Below are 18,940 nucleotides of genomic sequence, written 5' to 3'. Positions count from 1 at the left end.
GCAATTTTGTTGATTTCTCCAAAGAACCAACTTTTGGTTTCACTGATATTCTCTAATATTTTCCTATCTTCATTTTGATTAACTTTTTTTTAAATCTTCTATTGGCTTCAGATTTGCTCTGCACCTTTTTCTAGTGCCTTAAGATAGTGCGTTGGGTTACTAATTTGAGATCTTTCTTTTTTTGGTTATAAACATCAACAGCTATAGTTTTCTCTAAGCACTGCTTTAGATGCATCGAATGTTTTGTTAGGTCATGTCTTTATTTCATTATCTCAATGCATATTCTAATTTCCCTTTTAATTTCTTCTCTGAATTAATGGTTATTTAAGAGTAAGTTGTTCAATATCATTTATTTGAGAGTTTTCCAAGTTTCTTTCTATTATTGATTTTTAATTTTATTCCACTGTGGTCAGAGAACACACTTTGTGTTATTTCTATTGTTTGAAACTATTGAGGTTTGTTTCATGACCCAGCATGCAGAATTTTACACATATATTTGAGAAAAATGCACTCTCTATTCTTAGTAGGTGCAGTGTTTATCATTGTTAATGAAGGTCACAAAATTTATATTCTGGATACTCCTCTGCAACAGTGAAGGAAAAGATTCACAAAGAATGATTCACAAGGAAGATGTGTACAGAAGGCTTAGGGGAGAGTATATCCAAACTGGTGAAGAGAAGAGGTCTAAGGAGGAGTTCTCCAGAAAATAAATAACCTCTTTTGGAGTAAAAAAAATATTAGCTATAATTATGTGACAGAGATGTTGAAAATATTAACAAGTATTTCAAAAACATTTTAAAAAGCTCAGGCAAATGAAAAACAAGGCAAATTATTAACTCCAAGACAAAGTTTCTATAAGAAAGGAGACAGCAGCAAACCACTTGGCACAAGTGTATGTGCATATCCAAATGTAAATCTTTTCTACTGACTACCAACAATTCAGTCATAAAGTATTTTGAAGATTATGGGGAAGGATATAGGAAAGTTATGTGGGAAAGATAGGGGAAAGCTAAATCCTAACAAAGGTAGATCAGTATGTCTATATTTATCAATAGATCAATAAATAATGCCTAAAATGGATAAACCAAGAAACAGCATCTGTTCTTTTTTGGAATACATAGGTAAATGCAAGGAGAATAATTTGGAATATTTTGTGCTTGAGGCTGGGAGGATTGTAGCAAGGACAGCTATTTTTGATTCCAATTTTGAAAATTATGCTCAATTAACTGGACCAAATTTAAGATAATTTAAAAGAATTATTATTTTTTTAAAAAAGTCCTTCATAATTAATTGCTAACTGGTAGAATTCTAAAATATTCTTCCTTTACTGGCAATCCAAAACTACTGACTTGCTTTTCCAACTGATATTTTTTTTTTGTTTTTGGGTGGTAGGTATTGAACCCAGGGCCTTACATATGCTAGTCAAGGGTCTAACACTGAGCTACAATCCCAATCCTCCAATTGATCTTCTAAACCTTATGTGAAAACACACCTTCCGAACATCAGAACTTTTGGGTTCTGTTGTCCAAGTGATGACCCTAGACACTGCCAGGCGAGTTTCACTGGAATTTATAAAATCTCCTGGATCCATTTGTTTGGCCAGAGTTTCTATGTATTTAAGGATGGCAACCTTTACCTGCAGAGATAAGCAGAATGAGACAGGACGATAAGATGGTCATTGTGAGGCACTAGAGTAAGCTTCAGAAATAATTACATGACTATTTTTGACAAGAAGAAAACGAACAATATAAACAATAAAAGAGATAATATAACCACCTACCAACTTCAGGTCCAAGTATATGATAAGGTGATGATTTTTGTTTTCATACATATTCAAGCTTTTAGGTCCCAGGCATTTTATTCCCCAAGTATGAAAACTGTGGCAAACTTTCTTAAGATAATAAACTTTGTCTTGTATCTACCGTTGCATTGCAGCTGATTCTTAGCTAGCCCCAGAGGAAGTGAGTCTTATCAACTCAGTCATTTCATTTTGGGGGGAAATTAACCAAAGTATTTGAAAATTAGGAATGGTAAATCCAGTCTATCAAGGCTGCAATAATGGTGGGCAATATAGTTTGTTATTGTTTTTTTTTTTTTTTTGAGGGGATGGTATCAAACAGGATAAAACTGACAAAATGAGATCAGATTCATCAACTGTTATAACTGCGTTAAATGAAGAGTCTCAAAAATATTAAACAAGTATCACTGGAGAAAAGATAATATTCATTTGTAAAAAGAAGTTAACATATAGGTGTAAAAAGTCTCATTCTTGATATGTGGGTGCATGAAACATAGACGTGTAGTGGGATGAAGACTATGCTAAGGTGATAAAAAGGTTTGAGAATCATTGTTTTTAAAGTCATGTATTCCAACATTCTAGGATTTCCATTTGTTTTAAAATATTTATTTTTTAGTTGTAGTTGGACACAATACCTTTATTTCACTTATTTATTTTTATGTGGTACTGAGGATCGAACCCAGGGTCTTGCAGGTGCGAGGCGAGAACTCTACCGCTGAGCCACAACTCCAGCCCCTAGGATTTCTTAATGGTTTTCTCCGACGTTACCTGTTTATACTTTATTTTTTTAAAAAACTAATTTATTCTTTTTGTGTATGTGGTGCTAGGTATTGAACCCAAGACCTTATGCATGTCAGGCAAGCACTCTACTAGTGAGCTACACCCCCAGCCCAATTTATTCTTTCAACTGACAAACAACAGTTGGATATATTTAGGGTATATAATATGATATTTTGAAGTAAGTATACATTGTAGAATGGTTAAATTGAGCTAATAACATTTGCATTACTTCACATACTCATTTTTTGTGGGTAGAACACTTAAAATCTATTCTCAATTACTTTTAAAATGTTTTTATTGTATATATTTAAGGTATACAAGATAATGCTTTGATACACATATACATAGTGAAATGATTTCTACAGTCAAGCAATGAACAAATCCCTCATCTTACAGGGTTACCCATTTGGTCTACATGTGGCAAGAACACTAAAATCAACTCTTTTAGCAAAAATCTCTTTAATTATAGTCCTCGTATTGTAAATTAGATATCTAAACTTATTCATCCTACATTATGCACAACTTGATATTCTTTCATCTGTATCTTCCCATACCCCCTCACTCTGTTAGTATTTTCCAGCTGTGTACAATGTTATTTATCACTACATTATACCAGTGGCCACTTTAGAAATAACATGTGATATAGTAGTGTATAATCCTTGGATTCAGCATATGCTAAACACACAGTAAAGGCTGATTTACTGACTCAGGAAAAGTAAAGTTTAAATGCACGATTAAAACAACTTGAGCCAGGCACCAGTAATCCCAGCTGCTCAGGAGGCTGAGGAAGAGGATTGCAAGTTGAGGGCCACCCTGGCAATGTAGTGAGACACTGTCTCTAAAACAAAAATAAGCCGTGCCCACCTGTAATCCCAGTGACTTGGGAGACTGAGGCAGGAGGATCACAAGTTCAAGGCCAGCCTCAGCAATTCAGCAAGACCCTGTCTCAAAATAAAAAGTAAAAGAACTGGGGATGTAGCTCAGTGGTAAAGTGCCCCTGGTTCAATCCCCAGTACCAAAAAAATAAAAGAAATAAAAAATCCCAAACCCTAGCAAGTTGAGATACTGTCCAGGTTAATGTAATTAGTCTCTCTATGTTCTTTCTTCCCTTATGGATTTAAATGTCATTTTTATCACTCAGGCCAAGTATCTATGGGAAATCTCTCTGGGTAGTGTTATGCCAAATTAACAGATAGGAAGGAAAATATTGAAATAAAGTTCTGCCTCTTATACATTTTCCCCTTCCTGCTCCTAGTACCAAAAAAAGGAGGATATCAAATTATGTTCTTCTTTCATAAGAAATAAATATTTAGATTTATAATTTTACACAGCTTACAAAAATAAAAATAGCAAATGGGAGTACATTAAACTAAAAAGATTCTTTTATGCAGCAAACAAACAACAGAGCAAAGGGACAACCTATAGAATGGAAGAATATCTTGTAAAGCACACATCCGATAAGGAATGAGCATCCAAATATGTAAAGAAATCAACCTAAACAAACAAACAAACCGAAAAACCCTAAATAACCTGATTGAAAAATTACCAAAGAACCTGAATAGACATTGCTCCAAGGAAAACACCCAAATGTACAATATAAAAATGAAAATGCTCAACATCAATAATCATCATGTAAATACAAATTAAAACCATAATGAGAGATCACTTACTTCACTAAATGGCTACTATATAAAAGACAAAAGGTTGCTGGTGAAGATGTAGAGAAAGGGAACCATTTGCACACCACTGGTGTGAATGTAAATTAGTACAGCCATTGTGGAAAACAGTATGAAGTTTCTCCAAAAAATTAAAATAGAATACCATATGATCCAATAGTCCCAGTAGGGAGTAACTATCTCAAAGACAATGAAAATTAGTATGTTGAACAACTTGTACCCCCATGTACTATGGCAACGTTATTCATAATAGCCAAGATATAAATCAATTTAAGTGTCCTTCAATGGTTGAGTATGGTATATATACACAACGAAATACTATTTAGCTTTAAAAAAGGAAACCCTGGGTGGGGGCTATAGCTCAGTGGTAGAGCACTTGCCTAGCATGTGTGAGGCCCTGGGTTTGATCCTTAGCACAGCAAATAAATAAATAAATAAATAAATAAATAAGAAAACCCTGTCGTTTGTGACAACATGGATGAACCTGTAGGACAATATATTATGTGAAACAGGCCATGTAAAGAAAGACAACTATTAAATGATCTCACTTATATGTGGAGCATGATGAAGTCAAACCCAGAAACACAGAGTAAAGTGGTAGTTACCTGGGGCTGGGGGATTAGGGAAAGACTGGTTGAAGGACATAAAATTTCAGTTAGAAAAGAATAATAATTTCAAGAGGACAATGTACATCACAGTATCTTACAGTTAATAACAATATACTTTTTTTTTTTTTGCAGTACTAGGAAATTAATGCAGTGTTGCTCTATCACTGAAATATGTTCCCAGTACTTTTATTTTTTATTTTGAGACAGGGTCTTGATAAGTTGCCCAAGCTAGCTTCCAGCTTGTGATCTTTCTGCCTCAAGCTCCTGAATAGCTGGATGTGCATCACATGCTTGGTCACCATGTACATATTAAATATTTGAAACTGCTGAGATTGGATTTTAAGTTTTCTCACCAAACACACACACACACAAAGTATGTGAGGTAATGCAAAAGTAATTTGACTCAGTCATTCCATAATTTCTCTCTTTCTCTCTCTCCACACACATACACACACACACACACACACACACACCAAAACATGTTGTATACTCTAAATATATACAAGTTTTACTTATTATTTAAAAAGTGAATTATAACTTTTAATATAAGATGTGGTTAGTTTTGTAGTAGCAGGCCTACCTAAATTATAGGATAGCACATAATATTCTGGATTCTTGAAGCCATGTACCTTCTATCAGTGTGAATAGCTGAAAGATGACTATGTTAAGTCAATAAATGAACAATGTATTCTTTTTAAGTTACCAACACTAATAACTGTATATATTCCTGAGCATAGTAGTAGATGTTGGTATTCCTAGCTACTTAGGATACTGAGGCAAATTCAAGGTGAACCTGGGCAATTTAGTGAGACTTGGAATCAAAATAAAATAAAAAGGGCTAGATGCGGTGATGCATGCAGATGTGGTGATGCATGCCTATAATTCCAGTGACTCAGGAGGGTGAGGCAGGAGGATTACAACTCTGAGGCCAGTCTGGGCAACTCCTCAAGACTCTATCTCAAAATAAAAAATAAAAAGGGCTGGGAATGTAGCTCAGTGGTACAGCATATGACTAGCATACACAAGACCCTGAGTTCAATTCCCAGTAGATTAGGGGGGAAAAAAAGCAAGCATTTATTTGCCCTCTGTGACATTCAGTTGGTGCAGTGTCTTGACAATTTATAGTCATGCAAAATTTTAAAAAGGTGTCTCAGAATAGGCATATTTAATAATAGGTAAAATAATCACACACATATAATAATTTGAATGTTTTTAGTAGGGTATTTTATGAGGTTACATACAGTCTAGAATTTCAATTATGCAAATATATACTCTTTCAAAGAAGGAAAAACAATTCGATTGCTAAGTGTGTGTAATTCTTCAATGTTTGTGAAAGCCAGAGTTCAGCAAAATTACATTTATTTAAAAACATTAGTAATTCAAATTAAAATTCCTGATTTTATACTGTTATTTCCCTCACTGATCACATGATAATACATGAGAGATATCACATTTTATGTAAACATCCTTTTTTTTTTTTAATCTGAAAGATCATTTCTCAATAAAGATATTTTCCCTCGGTCTTTTTGCTAGATCTAGAACAAGTTATCTGTGTTTTTCCATAGCCTGTTAAGATTTTAAAACTTAACCCTGTCACCTACCTGAAAGTTATTTATATTTTTGCAGAAAAACATAACATTTTCCTGCTATCCTAAAATATCTACTTAAGAGTTGAAGAGTGATTCCCCATATGGCTTTGCTACTGAAACTATACTTCTATGTATATTTATAAATAATTTAGGCTTTTAAAGAAACAGTCTGTGGTGCCAGTCTCCAGTACAATGTTTTCCAAAAGGAAAGCCCATTTTAATTTGTCTGTTTCCCATTTCACTATTCCCTTTAATTGTTTTCTTCAGCAACTTTATACTTTACCTCAAGTCACCTCTTATCCTTATTTCTTAAGCTGGTGATCTTCTTTTGCACTGGCCCATGAAACATCTCTATATACATTTTCTTTTTATAATATTTATTTTTTAGTTTTTGGTGGACACAACATCTTTATTTTTTATTTGTATGTGGTGCTGAGGATCGAACCCAGCATCCTGCGCATGCTAGGCGAGCACGCTACCGCTTGAGCCACATCCCCAGCCCCTCTATATACATTTTCAACAGTTCTGGAATATCTACCACAGGTAGATGTAATTTATAGGTTATCATGTATTATAGAAAACAGTGATCTAATTATAAGTTTTATATTCCCAGGAACACTGAGCACAACGCCTTGGATACGAGTTCAAAAAACATTTCTCACTAATATCAAGTAAACTGTTTTTCTGCAGGTCACTTTTCAAAGTAAACAGATGGAATCCCTTTCATGAAGTAGTTTTGAGAAAATAACATTATGCTGAATGTATATCCACCCTGGTAAGAAACATAATTGTGATTTTCGGACACAACTGCATTCAGAAATGTAGGGGAAAAACAATCCTGGGCAGTAATGCTCATGGAAATATACTTCGTGCAGAATAGAGCAGAAGATAAAAGACTTATGTAAGCATATATGCTTGTTATTTCCCTGACTTTAATCTCATTTGATACAGCTCACTAAAAAAACATCTTTGGCAAAGCATTCAGGAGGATCTTCTTTAATATTATATCACTTTTTCTATTAAATTGCATCATTTAAAATTACAAATTAGAATCCACCTACTTTTCACATAAATTAACTGGAAAATGTGTGCAAATAAAAACTGAGAAAGTTAATCTTAATTACAAATTTGGTGCACGTCAGAAACATCACATTGCAAAAATAGTTACTATTTTGGTTAAGGAAAATGGTACTGATATTAAGATTTGTTTGTTTACTAAAATATGTACTTAGGCAAAACTGGTATTTTGTCCAAAATGCCCATTAAAACTCCTAAGATTACAAATAAGAAAAAAAAGTATTGGGAAATCACAAACATAAAATTAGATAAGATTTTATAAAGCAAGTTTGCAGTACCAGCTTAGTGTTAGATGGCCATATTGTGATGCCTTCTAAATGTATATCCCCAGTAAGCGTTCTCCAAAGGAGGAAGGACATTTGAGAAACATTTGAAATCAAATATGTGCATGCGTAAAAGGCTTACAAAGGTTAGTACTCGAATATAGATGCATACAAACATTATCTGAAACACTGCAGAGAGAGTTAAGAAAAGAAATAATGCAGATTAAAACAAAAACAAAAACAAAAAACCTTGGAGCTCCAAAAAGAGTGAAGATGGTCCCGAAGTGCTGGCTTGACTGTCTGTAAGTTCATAAAAACAAAACCCACTGATTGAACTGTTTCTCATGTGACAGAAATACAAATACTGACATAACTTTATCAATAAAATACTTCAATTTTTTACAATGTTTCCAAAAAACCTCAGTTTTTTACCTTCAGGCTTGGTGTCTGAGTCTGATCAACTGTAAATCTCATTAGAATATTAAACTGGAGATCATTTGGGAAAGATTCTCTGAAGTAAGAACAAAGCAAACAAAAAAATTAAGTAAACAAGTATGCATTTAACAAATTTCATGCAAAAAAATTGCTTAATGCCAAAACATAATGTCATATGAAGTAGTATATATCTGTAGTACAGGCTACAATAAAAGCATTCTCAGAAGAATACAAACATTTGAATTTATGACCAGTATTGGGTTAAGAAGCAACATTATAATAAATAATAGTCTATCTTGCCTCAATAATAGATTTAAGAAGAAAAATGTACTCAATAGAAAGTTCAATAGTTTCAGACATTTCCCCCACACCTAAAATCTAAATTCCAGTTTCATTTCAACTCAGAAAATGGACATTTTGAAACAGTCACTTCAACAATATACATAGGAAAGTAGAAACATATCAATGGTTCAAAATCTTCTGAAGAGAGATTCTGAATATCTAAATGTATACTATGTTTTATTAACACTTAGGAAATACTTTCATATTTACATTAGATAAAATTAATCTTCAACCCTACTTTGCAGATATATCTTCAGTTGATCTTTAGTCAAAACGCCATGATGCAACTACAAATATCTTTTTTTTTGGGGGTGGTGGTGGTGGTGGTGGTACTAGAGACTTAACCCAGGGGCGCTTAACCACTGAGTCACATCTCTAGCCCTTTTTTATTTTTTATTTTGAGACAGGGTCTCATTAAGTTGCTTAGGTCCTTGCTTAGTTGCTGACACTGGCCTCAAACTTGTGATCTTCCTGCCTCAGCCTCCTCAACTGCTGGGATTACAGACAGTGTCACCATGTCCAGCTTTTTCTTCTTAATATTTGAGATGGGATCTCACTATGTTGCTCAGGCTGGTCTTGAACTCCTGGGCTCAAATAATCCTCCTGCCTCAGCATTCCCAGTTGCTGGGACTACAGGTGCATATAATATGCCTAGTTCTAGATTAATCCTAATTAAGATAAAATACAATCTTGAATTACTTGAACCAATAAAATTTTTACAAAATAAATAAAAGGTTTGATCTAAGAAACAATGTTGTATTAAATATACCATGTAATTGGTGAAAATTAACAATTTTCAGAGGTGTTTCTATAAAATAAATTATTTGAAAGATCTCAGAAATTAAATTTTAACATAAAGATTAAATATTACTTATTATTAGGTAAACTTGAAATACATGCAAAAAATATTACCTTGTAACATCTAGGGCTTTCTGAACTTTTGCCTGAACAGACCCAAGCAAATCAGCACCCATTTTTTTAAGTAGTTGTGTCAGCAGTACAAATAACCAATCTTGAAGATCATCTTTGTGGACTTGTATAAAATCTACTAGAGTCTCCAAAAACATGCTGAATACCTATAATAGATAAAGGGGAGAGGTGGGAAGAAAAACGAGGAAATATTGATCTCTATGCTCAGTTCAAAACTGAAAATAGAAGGGAATACAGGAATCAGAGGCACAGCGATTGGCAGCCAAGCGGAAAAACAATCTCTCTTGCTTTTCATTGGACTCTGTGATACAAGAGTACATTTGAATCGTTATCCAACTTCTGCAGAAGTTCAACAATTAGCTATTCCATGCAGCATCACTTGGTAAAGAAATTTGGCCATAATGGCTGGCACACCTAATGTAATCAATGATGCCACAGCTTAAGCTACTTAAACTAAAAATCTATTTTATACAAAATATAGGGGAAGGATCTATAGTCTCACTAACTCTCAGCTTTTTGCAAGTGTGGCATTGAGTTAATTAGAGAATCACTACACTAACAGCTACCTAAGGTATAAAATTTACATAACATAATGAATTTACATAACATAAGAGAATCCTCAGATTTCTCAAAATGACAATTGTCACAAACTTTCTGGCATGAAATCTGTTATTTACTAAAACTGCCCCAAAAGTAATTTTAAATGACCTGTGATAAATAAAACTGTACTTAAAGTCAAATAAATTCAAGATAAAAGCCTACATCTAAATTTTAGTGGATTTTTTAAAAGGTCCTAGATGGCATGCCATCAGTCTTCATTTATGCTGTGTGTGGTGGGGAGGGCTTTATAAGTGGTTCTAACATTAATCTATCTGTTTAAAAAAATTTTTAAGTGAAAAAATTTTAAGGTGCAGAGAAACTACTATCAATACATGATGTATCTCACTGAAGTACGTATGAAAAGCAATCCATCACAAGGTTTTATCTGTTTACAAGAAATCCAATATCATACTAAAAAAATTATTTCAAGGTAAAGAGGAAAACACTGTTAAGACTCTCAGTCACGATGACTTGAGACAAATTATAATCAAAACAGATGATTAAAACTATGGTTTTTAAAATACTCAATATCCAAAGTAACTATACTAATTTGAGAATTAAGAGTTTGAAGGATTTTCTCTATTAGAACTATAAGCTTTAACATTTGAATCTTAGTATTCAGGAATTTTGTGAAATGTTTGGTAGCTTGAAAGCAGCTGCTTTCAAATAGGAGTCATCTACACTTCAGACACTGGCAAACACTACAAATCAAGGTTTCTTCCTCCCCGCCAAAGCTAGTTTACCAATACGTAACTGTTTTTTATTCTGTGGATCACTTTTACTCTTGTTTAAATTCTTCCCTATTTTCTTAAGGATTCCAACCTGAAACTTTTCCATATGAAAACCCATTTAGAAAGTCATAAGATAGAAAAATGCCTAAGTCGACTCTCCCATTTTATGTACAAGGAAACAGAGAACTAGAAAATGTGAGTTACCCAGTTTCACAGCTAGTCAATGGGTCAAGACTTAGCTAGGTCACTTGGTTTTCAGTTGTATTTTATCTACTCTATTAATTAAACTCTAGTGGCTTTTCCCTCAATTTGATTTCCTCTAACCCTAATGTTCTAATAATCATTTCTCCAAGGAAGAGTCAATTTTATTCCCTTTTAAGTCTAATTTTTCAGTTCCATATTTTTGCTCTCTAACGTGTACTCTCCTCTACTATATTTACTCTTTCATTTTTTACCTAGATCCTTTACTGCCACATGCAGAAGACACCATTCCAGGAGCTCCTCTTTCAGCTTCCACCCTATTGCTCCCACTAATTATCTTCTAATTGTGGTATGCAATAGCGTTCTCCTAGGTAAAGTATGGTTGGCCATTCTGTACCTTGACATTTCTTGCCTCTTAGTATTTCCCTTCTTTTTCTTTTTGCAGGCATTGTCCTTTTGCATCCTAAATGTCTTCATTCTGATTTGTTCTTCATCCCAAGTGTGACCTCCTTGACTGGGCCTCTCTGATTCTATGAGGCTCCAGATCTCTAGAACTGCTCTCTTTTGGTCTTCCCCAAATCTGTTTATCATAGCACTGTTGTAGGCACCAAGCACTTCTGATTTTATGTCTGGATTATTGCAGTAGCCCGACTCTAGCCTTCATATTTTCTATATATCAAGGGTCATCAAATCATTTCTGTACCAGGCCACACATATTTGAGGCTTTACAAGCCATAGGGTCTTGCAACTACTCAACTCCATTGTAGCACAGCCACAGTTGTGTTCCAATAGAACTTTCAAAAGTAGGCAGCAGGACAGGTTTGGCCTGCAGGCTGTGTTTTTCAATGCATGCTTCTTTCTTACCATCAGATTATGACAGTTTGTAATAGAAACAAAATTCTTAAACATCTCCCATTGTCTATAGGATAATATCTCAAACCCTTATATAAAATTGTCTACAGGATAATGTCTCAAACCCTTATATAAAGTTCTAACTCTCTAAACTGGACTATCCAGTAAAATAAGACCCTTTATTCCTCCACTTTCATTCACATCTCACATGACTCCAATTTTCTCCTATTCCTGCTCATACCTCCAGCTTGCTTACATATAGTATGTGATTCCCTACTCAAGCTCCAGCCAAGAAGCTTCTTAGGCTACTTTAGATAAGAGCCACTGATCCTTCCTACTTGGAATTCATAGTGGGATTAGCTATTTTTGGTGCTATTTAACTTTTTGTCTATATTATCATCCCATCTGGAATATATATTATTTTAGAATAAAGACTATAGTTTTATACAGTCCTATATCATCAATGGAACCAAGTCCAAAGTTACCTAAAAAGTTTTCAATGAAAATAAGTATTTTCTCTTAAGCAAAATTTACCCTGTAATTAGTAGTAAAGACCTGTTCCTCCTAGAATCAAGACTTTCCATTCATTCTAGTGAAGATTAACTTGTTTTTCTTTCCTATAAACTTTCTGGCACTACCCACTTTCTTCATTGGACTCATGCTAGCCATTCCTGGAAGGCTCTTTCTTCTCATGCTGACATAGCCAAGGTTTATGTTTCCATCAAGATCTTAACTGTTATTTCCTTCAAGAAGACTTCTCTAAGTGTCTGAATAGAAATTTCTTTTGGTTAGATATAACGTGAGTAGCCCAATAAAAATGTAGACATGGTATTTATAGCACTTTATATATAGAATTTTACCATAACCTTTCAAAAATATTTATATCCTATAACAGTTCTTAATAAATGATCATATATACACATACATATACACATACATCCATATGCATAATATACTGGAAATTATACACAAAATTTTTTCTTCGATTTCCCTAACACAAAGAGTTTCTCTCAGGTGTTGATATTCTTCCATATCCTTGCCTAGAATTAAAGGAGAAAATGGATATGCTAATGTAACAGTAGGAATAAAAATTTCAAAAGAGAAAGCTGAGAATCAATGCTCCATAAACTGCTGTTTGCTTTTATGCAATGACATTAACAGACTATTAGGAAGTACATATGGGGACTCAGGGCCCAATTTTTTTTTTTTAAATAATTATGAAACTGGGGAATTATTTTTAAACTTTCAATGGAATCAATTTATAATCCTACATATCTCACATCTGTAATTTGTTCAGAAAGAATTAAATATCTGAGCTATTACAATTGAGGCAGTATTTTCCTAAACTCACTTATATCTTAGGTGTGCCAGTCAAAAAAAGAACAGAAGAACATGATCAAATTAGATTAATTAGTAGATTAAAAAAGCACATCTCCAAACAGAATGACAGTTTGCATATAGCATTTCGTGGATTGCAAAGGGTCCAACACTGCATGAACTCTTTGGGAGAGAAAACAGAGAAAAAGGGTTAATTTCACAGTCATGCAGTAAAGTTAGGTTTCCAACAAATATTGAACCAACTTACTCTCTATTGAGAGTTCCAACACAGGGGACAGCATGCAAAAAGAAAAAAAGAAAAAAAAGAAAAACACACAAATTAGTCGCCATCAATGCAAAGTTCCTGTATGGAAGAAAAACACTTAGAAAATAAAAATGACAAATGTTTTTCAAAGTTTTATGATAAACTCAAAATAGTTTTGAAAACAAAGAGTTAAATGAATTACATGGGAGAAGAACATGATTTTCCTGTGTTTCTCTTTAACCTCCTGGCAAAGGAAATTTAAAAAAAAGAGACAAAAGCTTTTCTTTTGTACATCGTACTATCCTTGAGGTTCAACAACTGGTAAAGAACCCAAGAATCACAAAACTCATTCCCAATTCTGAAAAGTGTCAGAATTGGGAATGAGTTTTCGTTTCTTATCCCCTTTTCCCCCAGAAGAAGTATTTTCACAAATTAAATAATTTCTGTAAGGACCTGGAACAATTACTATTCTTTGGAGGTTAAAAAAAAAGTAACTGTTTATACTATCAATTTTTTAATTCTTCAGGTAAGATGTGTGACAGTCTCCTGTCCAAGGACTATGAGAGCAGCTGTAGCTGCCTAAAATATTTATCAAAAGACCAGATGTCACTTTCTACATAAGGTACTCAACTGTGCCCCAAGTTAGTAGTAAAATTAAATTTCCTAGCAACCCAAGACTCAAAGGCATGATTCCAGAGGCAGAATCACAAAGACCATAAAAATCTAATTCATACTTTGGTGAAAGTGGCTCTTTTTGAAGAGCTACTTCAGTCAAATGCAAAAACCATATAGGATAACTTTTAGTATCTGACAATGCTTACACTTAAGGGGGAAAAAAATGTGTCCAGAGCAGTCAAAATAAAAATCTGCTCTGAATGCCTTAATTTTTAAAACTACTATACTGGTATATTCTAAGGGCTTTATATGTATTAACTCATTTAATCATCACCACAACATTATGAGGCATATATTACTATATATTCTGTTTTACAGATTAAGAAACCAAGGCACACACTGCTAATAAGTCCTAGAGACAGAATATGAACCCAAGCCATCTTGCTCCATATTCATACTTGTTATGTGTTGCACTGCCTCTCTTATAAAAACACTAAGAGGCTTTAAATAACATAATTTGCTACTTTGTGGTCTGTTACTATCCTACATATTTCATTGGTTAGATCACTTATCTTCTTATCTGCAGGCCCTCTTTATCTGCAGGTTCTGCATCAGTGGATTCAACTAACCACGGACTGAAAATACTTGGTGGAAAAAAAACTGTATCTGCACTGAAGGTGTACATTTTTTCCCCTTGTCATTATTCTCCAAACAACAGAGTGTAACAACTATTTGCACAGCATTTACATGTATTTGTTATTATAAGTAAGCTAGAGATAATTTACAGTGTTTGGGAGGATGTATGTAGATTATATGCAAACATTGTGTTGCTTTATATAACAGACTTAAGCATTTGCATATTTTGCAATCTGCTGAGTGTCCTGGAACCAATCCCCTACAGATACTGGGGGACAGCGATATGTAAAGTAAAAGGTTAATTTATCAAATTACAGAAATCAAAAAATTTCAACTTGCTAACTATATTTACTTTATTCATATTATTCCTGTTCCAGGAAATATCCTTCCTCTGTAGTTAGAAACAATTCTTTTCCAGGCCTTCTTTTCTGGCATTTCTGTACTATATATTAGATACATCAAATATTTTGGTTGGATACAGACCTTTGGTTGGATACAAAAAGGGAAATATTATGGTGGCTGGAGCAGGTGGTCTTAGCTAAAAGGATAAGAACTGCTGCTCACAACTTGGTTCTTTAAGCATCCTGTTTCTGTTGGGCAAATGTGAGAACAACTTTCATTTATGGAGGAAGCCTGCAACTCCCTAAAACCTGCTAACATAAAGAGTGAAATGCCATTTCTTTTTTTTTTTCTTTCTTTTCCCCATGGTACATCAAGACTGAAGCCTTTTAATGTACATGGGGAAGTCCACTCATGGTATAAGGCATCTCCCAAACACACATAAAGGTCCATTCTAGGGGTAAGGCTTTATAAAGTTTCTGCCCCGTGAGCTTTGGTGATGGTTGAAGTTATAGAGAAGCAATTCTATCTAGTTCAGAGTGGTGATCTAATACAGACTTGAAGAAGATGTGCTATCTAAGCAGAGTCCTAAGAATGCTGCGTTGGGGAAGAAAGGAAAATATCCTCGATAGTGTGTTTCAAGTGAAAAGGAAAAGTACAAGGCACATTTGGGGAAATGAACAGTTTGGGCTGGGTTGACAGCGAAGAGGGAATACAAGCCAAAATGATAAGCTTTGGCTATTTCTTTAAGGATTTTTAAGATAGTAGAAAGGTTACTAGGGCACGCAGTATGGAGGATAATTTAGGGATGGAAGTGGGAGAGGTGGTGCAAATGGCAAAATATGAGCATGCCCTGATTAGCAGTGAGAGTGGAGAGATATTCAGAGATGAATCAACAGGATCCAGTGGAAGTTCTAGAATAATGATCAATTCCTCACTTGAGTAATGGTGGTATCTTATAATCAGATAAAGCAATGCAGGAGGAAGAGTAGTATTGAGGCTGAAGATATAGTTGGTCTTCTGTGTTTTTGGATTCAGCATCCAAGGATTCAACAAACAATGGATCGAAAAATATTTGGAAAAAAACTGCTTCTGTACCCAACATGTACAGACATTTTTTTCTTGTCATTCCATAAATAATAAAGTATAACAACTATTTACCATATTGAATTGTAATCTGGGGATGTGAAATGTAATGGGAGGACTGTATAGGTCATATACAAATACAATTCCATTTTATATCAATGCCTTGAGCATATGTGAATTTTGATATTCAAGGGGGTGGTGTGGGTGTGGAGTTGGTCCTGGAACCAATATTATAAAAAAACTGAGGGATAAATGAAGCCAATAGATATGTAATTAAATAAGTATAGGAGAAAAAACATGGGCTGGAAATATATTACACATCTGGAAGCTATTATGAAAGCAGGTAACAGAAGCTTCATATAAGGCAGAGAATGAAAGAGGGCAAAATTCTACATGACAAAAACATCACAGGACAAAAAGGAGAAAGAACCTCCTTCCATCTCAAAAGGAGGAAAGGTAGAAAGAATGGGCTGATGGTGAAGCTTGTTGGCTGGAGGCAAGAAATGGGAGTTTTGGCTAGATGGCTTCTATTTTCTTGGTAAGTTAAGAGGCAGGATACATGCTGGGGCATGGGATGTGTGAGGAGGTAAAGAGAGCTAAGAATTTTAGGAGAGAAAGTATCTGTCAGTCTACATGGAGGACAGAGGAAAAAACTGAGATGTAGAAGACTATCAGGCAATCACAGATCTGATATGAAGATTGCAGGAAAAGGCAGGGAGGTGTGCTTTCACTTAACCGGGCCAGTATACCATTATCCCTTCAGTAGTCCTGATTTTCAGCAAGGGACATGTGCTGCAAGAGCACAGGTTCCTGAATATATTTTTCTATTTTAGTGTCAATGACAATGAGTGAATCATATAGAACAGGGGTCAGCAAATTATGGACTTCAAGATAAGAATGATTTTTATAATTTTAAATGACTTAAAATATAAGACCATTTAGTGACACATGAAAATTATATGAACACTCAAGTTTCAATATTCATAAGTAAAGTTTTATGGCAACCCAGTTATATTCATCTGTTTACACACTATCATAAATACCTTCATGCTAAAAAGGCAGACTTAAATAACTGTGGGACAGAGGCTATAATGGCCTGAAAAGTCACAGACATTTACAGAAATTAACATCTGATCCCTAATAAGAATCAACAATGTATTTTGAAAGAAAAGGGTTTGTTTTGTTTTTTTAAGTTTCTAGATCCTGAAAGATCAAATTGGTAGTACTTTATTGGCAGAATTAATGATGAACAATCATCAAAGAAAAACTAAACAAAACCAAAAAATTTTCCATTACATTTCTTCACTGAACGGAATAAAAAAAAACCCAACTCCTGGGCTGGGATTGTGGCTCAGTGGCAGAGCTCACATGTTATGAGGAGGCACTGGGTTCGATCCTCACACCACGTAAAAACAAATAAATAAAATAAAGGTACTATGTCTATCAAAATTTTAAAAAATTGAAAAAAAAATAAAAACAAAAAAACCCCCTACAAAAATCCAACCCCAAATAAACATACAAACAAAACCAGATGGGTCAGTCAATAAGAGAAAATTCTTTTTTTTTTTTAAAGATCAAATAGGAAAGCTAAGTTTGTTTCTCTTTATCGCTGCACAGACACTGGCATCCAATTAACTTGCATTATTACCATTAAAAAATGGTCAAAAATTATGACCAAGAAATAAATTCAGCCTTGGTCTTATACTTTCCAGTAGCAACAAATTATATCATTTAGTGAAGATAGTTAACTAAATCTTCAAAGTTGAATAAATTGTCAATTAAAATGTTCCTTAAGGAAAAAGGCTCCTCCAGATAATTATCTCCCCTTTTGGCTTACCGTGCCAACTACTGACCAAAAGTTAATCTGTTTAGAATTTATAGAAATTTTTAGATTAAAGCAAGACCTACAACTGTAATTAGTGGTGGTGATATCAATATAAAATGGTAGAATTATCTACAGTTTGAAAATTACAAATTTTAAAACATTTTCGCCAACAAAGTGCTTGTTAAACGTATTTTCATTTTTGCTTTTTAATGGGATCTTTTATTTTCAGATAAAATAAATATACCCCTGACAAAGGAGAATCTTTGGAAAATATTGTTTTAAAGTGTAAGCAATTTATTTAAATAAGTATATGCCCAATAGGATTTAATCTTTAGTTAGATTTTAGTTTATGTATAAAGTGGGATTTTATATCTTTAAGGAGTGACATAAATAATAAAAATAGAAAAATAGAAAAAACCAAAATGATGTGTACAAAAATGAAGTGAAGATAATTAGAAAAAAAATAAAGTAGAATTCATTACTATTTTTCTTATAACTTCTTTGCTACATCTCTCATTAAGGTTAGACATACACCTGCATTTGACATCCTAAAGGAAGATACTTAAGTTTTACCACAGTCAAACACATTTCTGGAAACAAAATAACAACACATTTTTATAACATTATTATTTATTAAGATAAACCAAAATTTCATAGTGAACATGCCAATTATGCTTAAGTACTTAATCCAATATAGTTAAATCAACATTAAAGAGTGAACAAAGTTCTGAAAATTATGATTTTTATTCAATATGTAAAATGTTTCATTTTTATGTTACTATCAAACTACGGCTATAATCATATTTTGTGCTTTTCTGTTATTTAATGGCAATTCTTTTTTATGAAAACAGTTCTTTCAAGAAAAGAATATGTTTAAATTATGGTTGTAATAATCATAGAAGAAAATTGAATAAAATGTCAGCAACTTTCTTAAACTTACCCCAATTATATTCTTCACAAATAGTGAAATATTCT

General features: G+C 33.7%; 1 protein-coding gene across 50 annotated transcripts in view; it reads right to left on the bottom strand.

The window, feature by feature from the left end:
* Window positions 1–18,940, bottom strand: part of Clasp2 (cytoplasmic linker associated protein 2) — a 191,423-nt gene that overhangs the window by 31,848 nt on the left and 140,635 nt on the right. For 21 of the 50 annotated variants that reach the window (XM_048794721.1, XM_048794732.1, XM_048794736.1 and 18 more), the window contains 3 exons: window positions 9,481–9,644; window positions 8,224–8,302; window positions 1,493–1,636 (listed from right to left, as the gene is read on the bottom strand). In XM_048794721.1, coding sequence (XP_048650678.1) covers window positions 1,493–1,636; window positions 8,224–8,302; window positions 9,481–9,644 — 387 coding nt within the window. Of the gene's footprint in view, window positions 1–1,492; window positions 1,637–8,040; window positions 8,092–8,223; window positions 8,303–9,480; window positions 9,645–13,467; window positions 13,471–18,940 lie in introns of all 50 variants that reach the window. The other 29 variants (XM_048794720.1, XM_048794727.1, XM_048794740.1 and 26 more) reach the window with 3 other exon arrangements.

The sequence above is a fragment of the Marmota marmota genome, unplaced genomic scaffold, assembly GCF_001458135.2.
Source record: "Marmota marmota marmota unplaced genomic scaffold, marMar, whole genome shotgun sequence".
NCBI classification, from domain to species: Eukaryota; Metazoa; Chordata; class Mammalia; order Rodentia; family Sciuridae; genus Marmota; species Marmota marmota.
The sequence above is the reverse complement of the archived record's forward strand: the minus strand, read 5'-3'. Positions and strand labels throughout refer to the sequence as shown.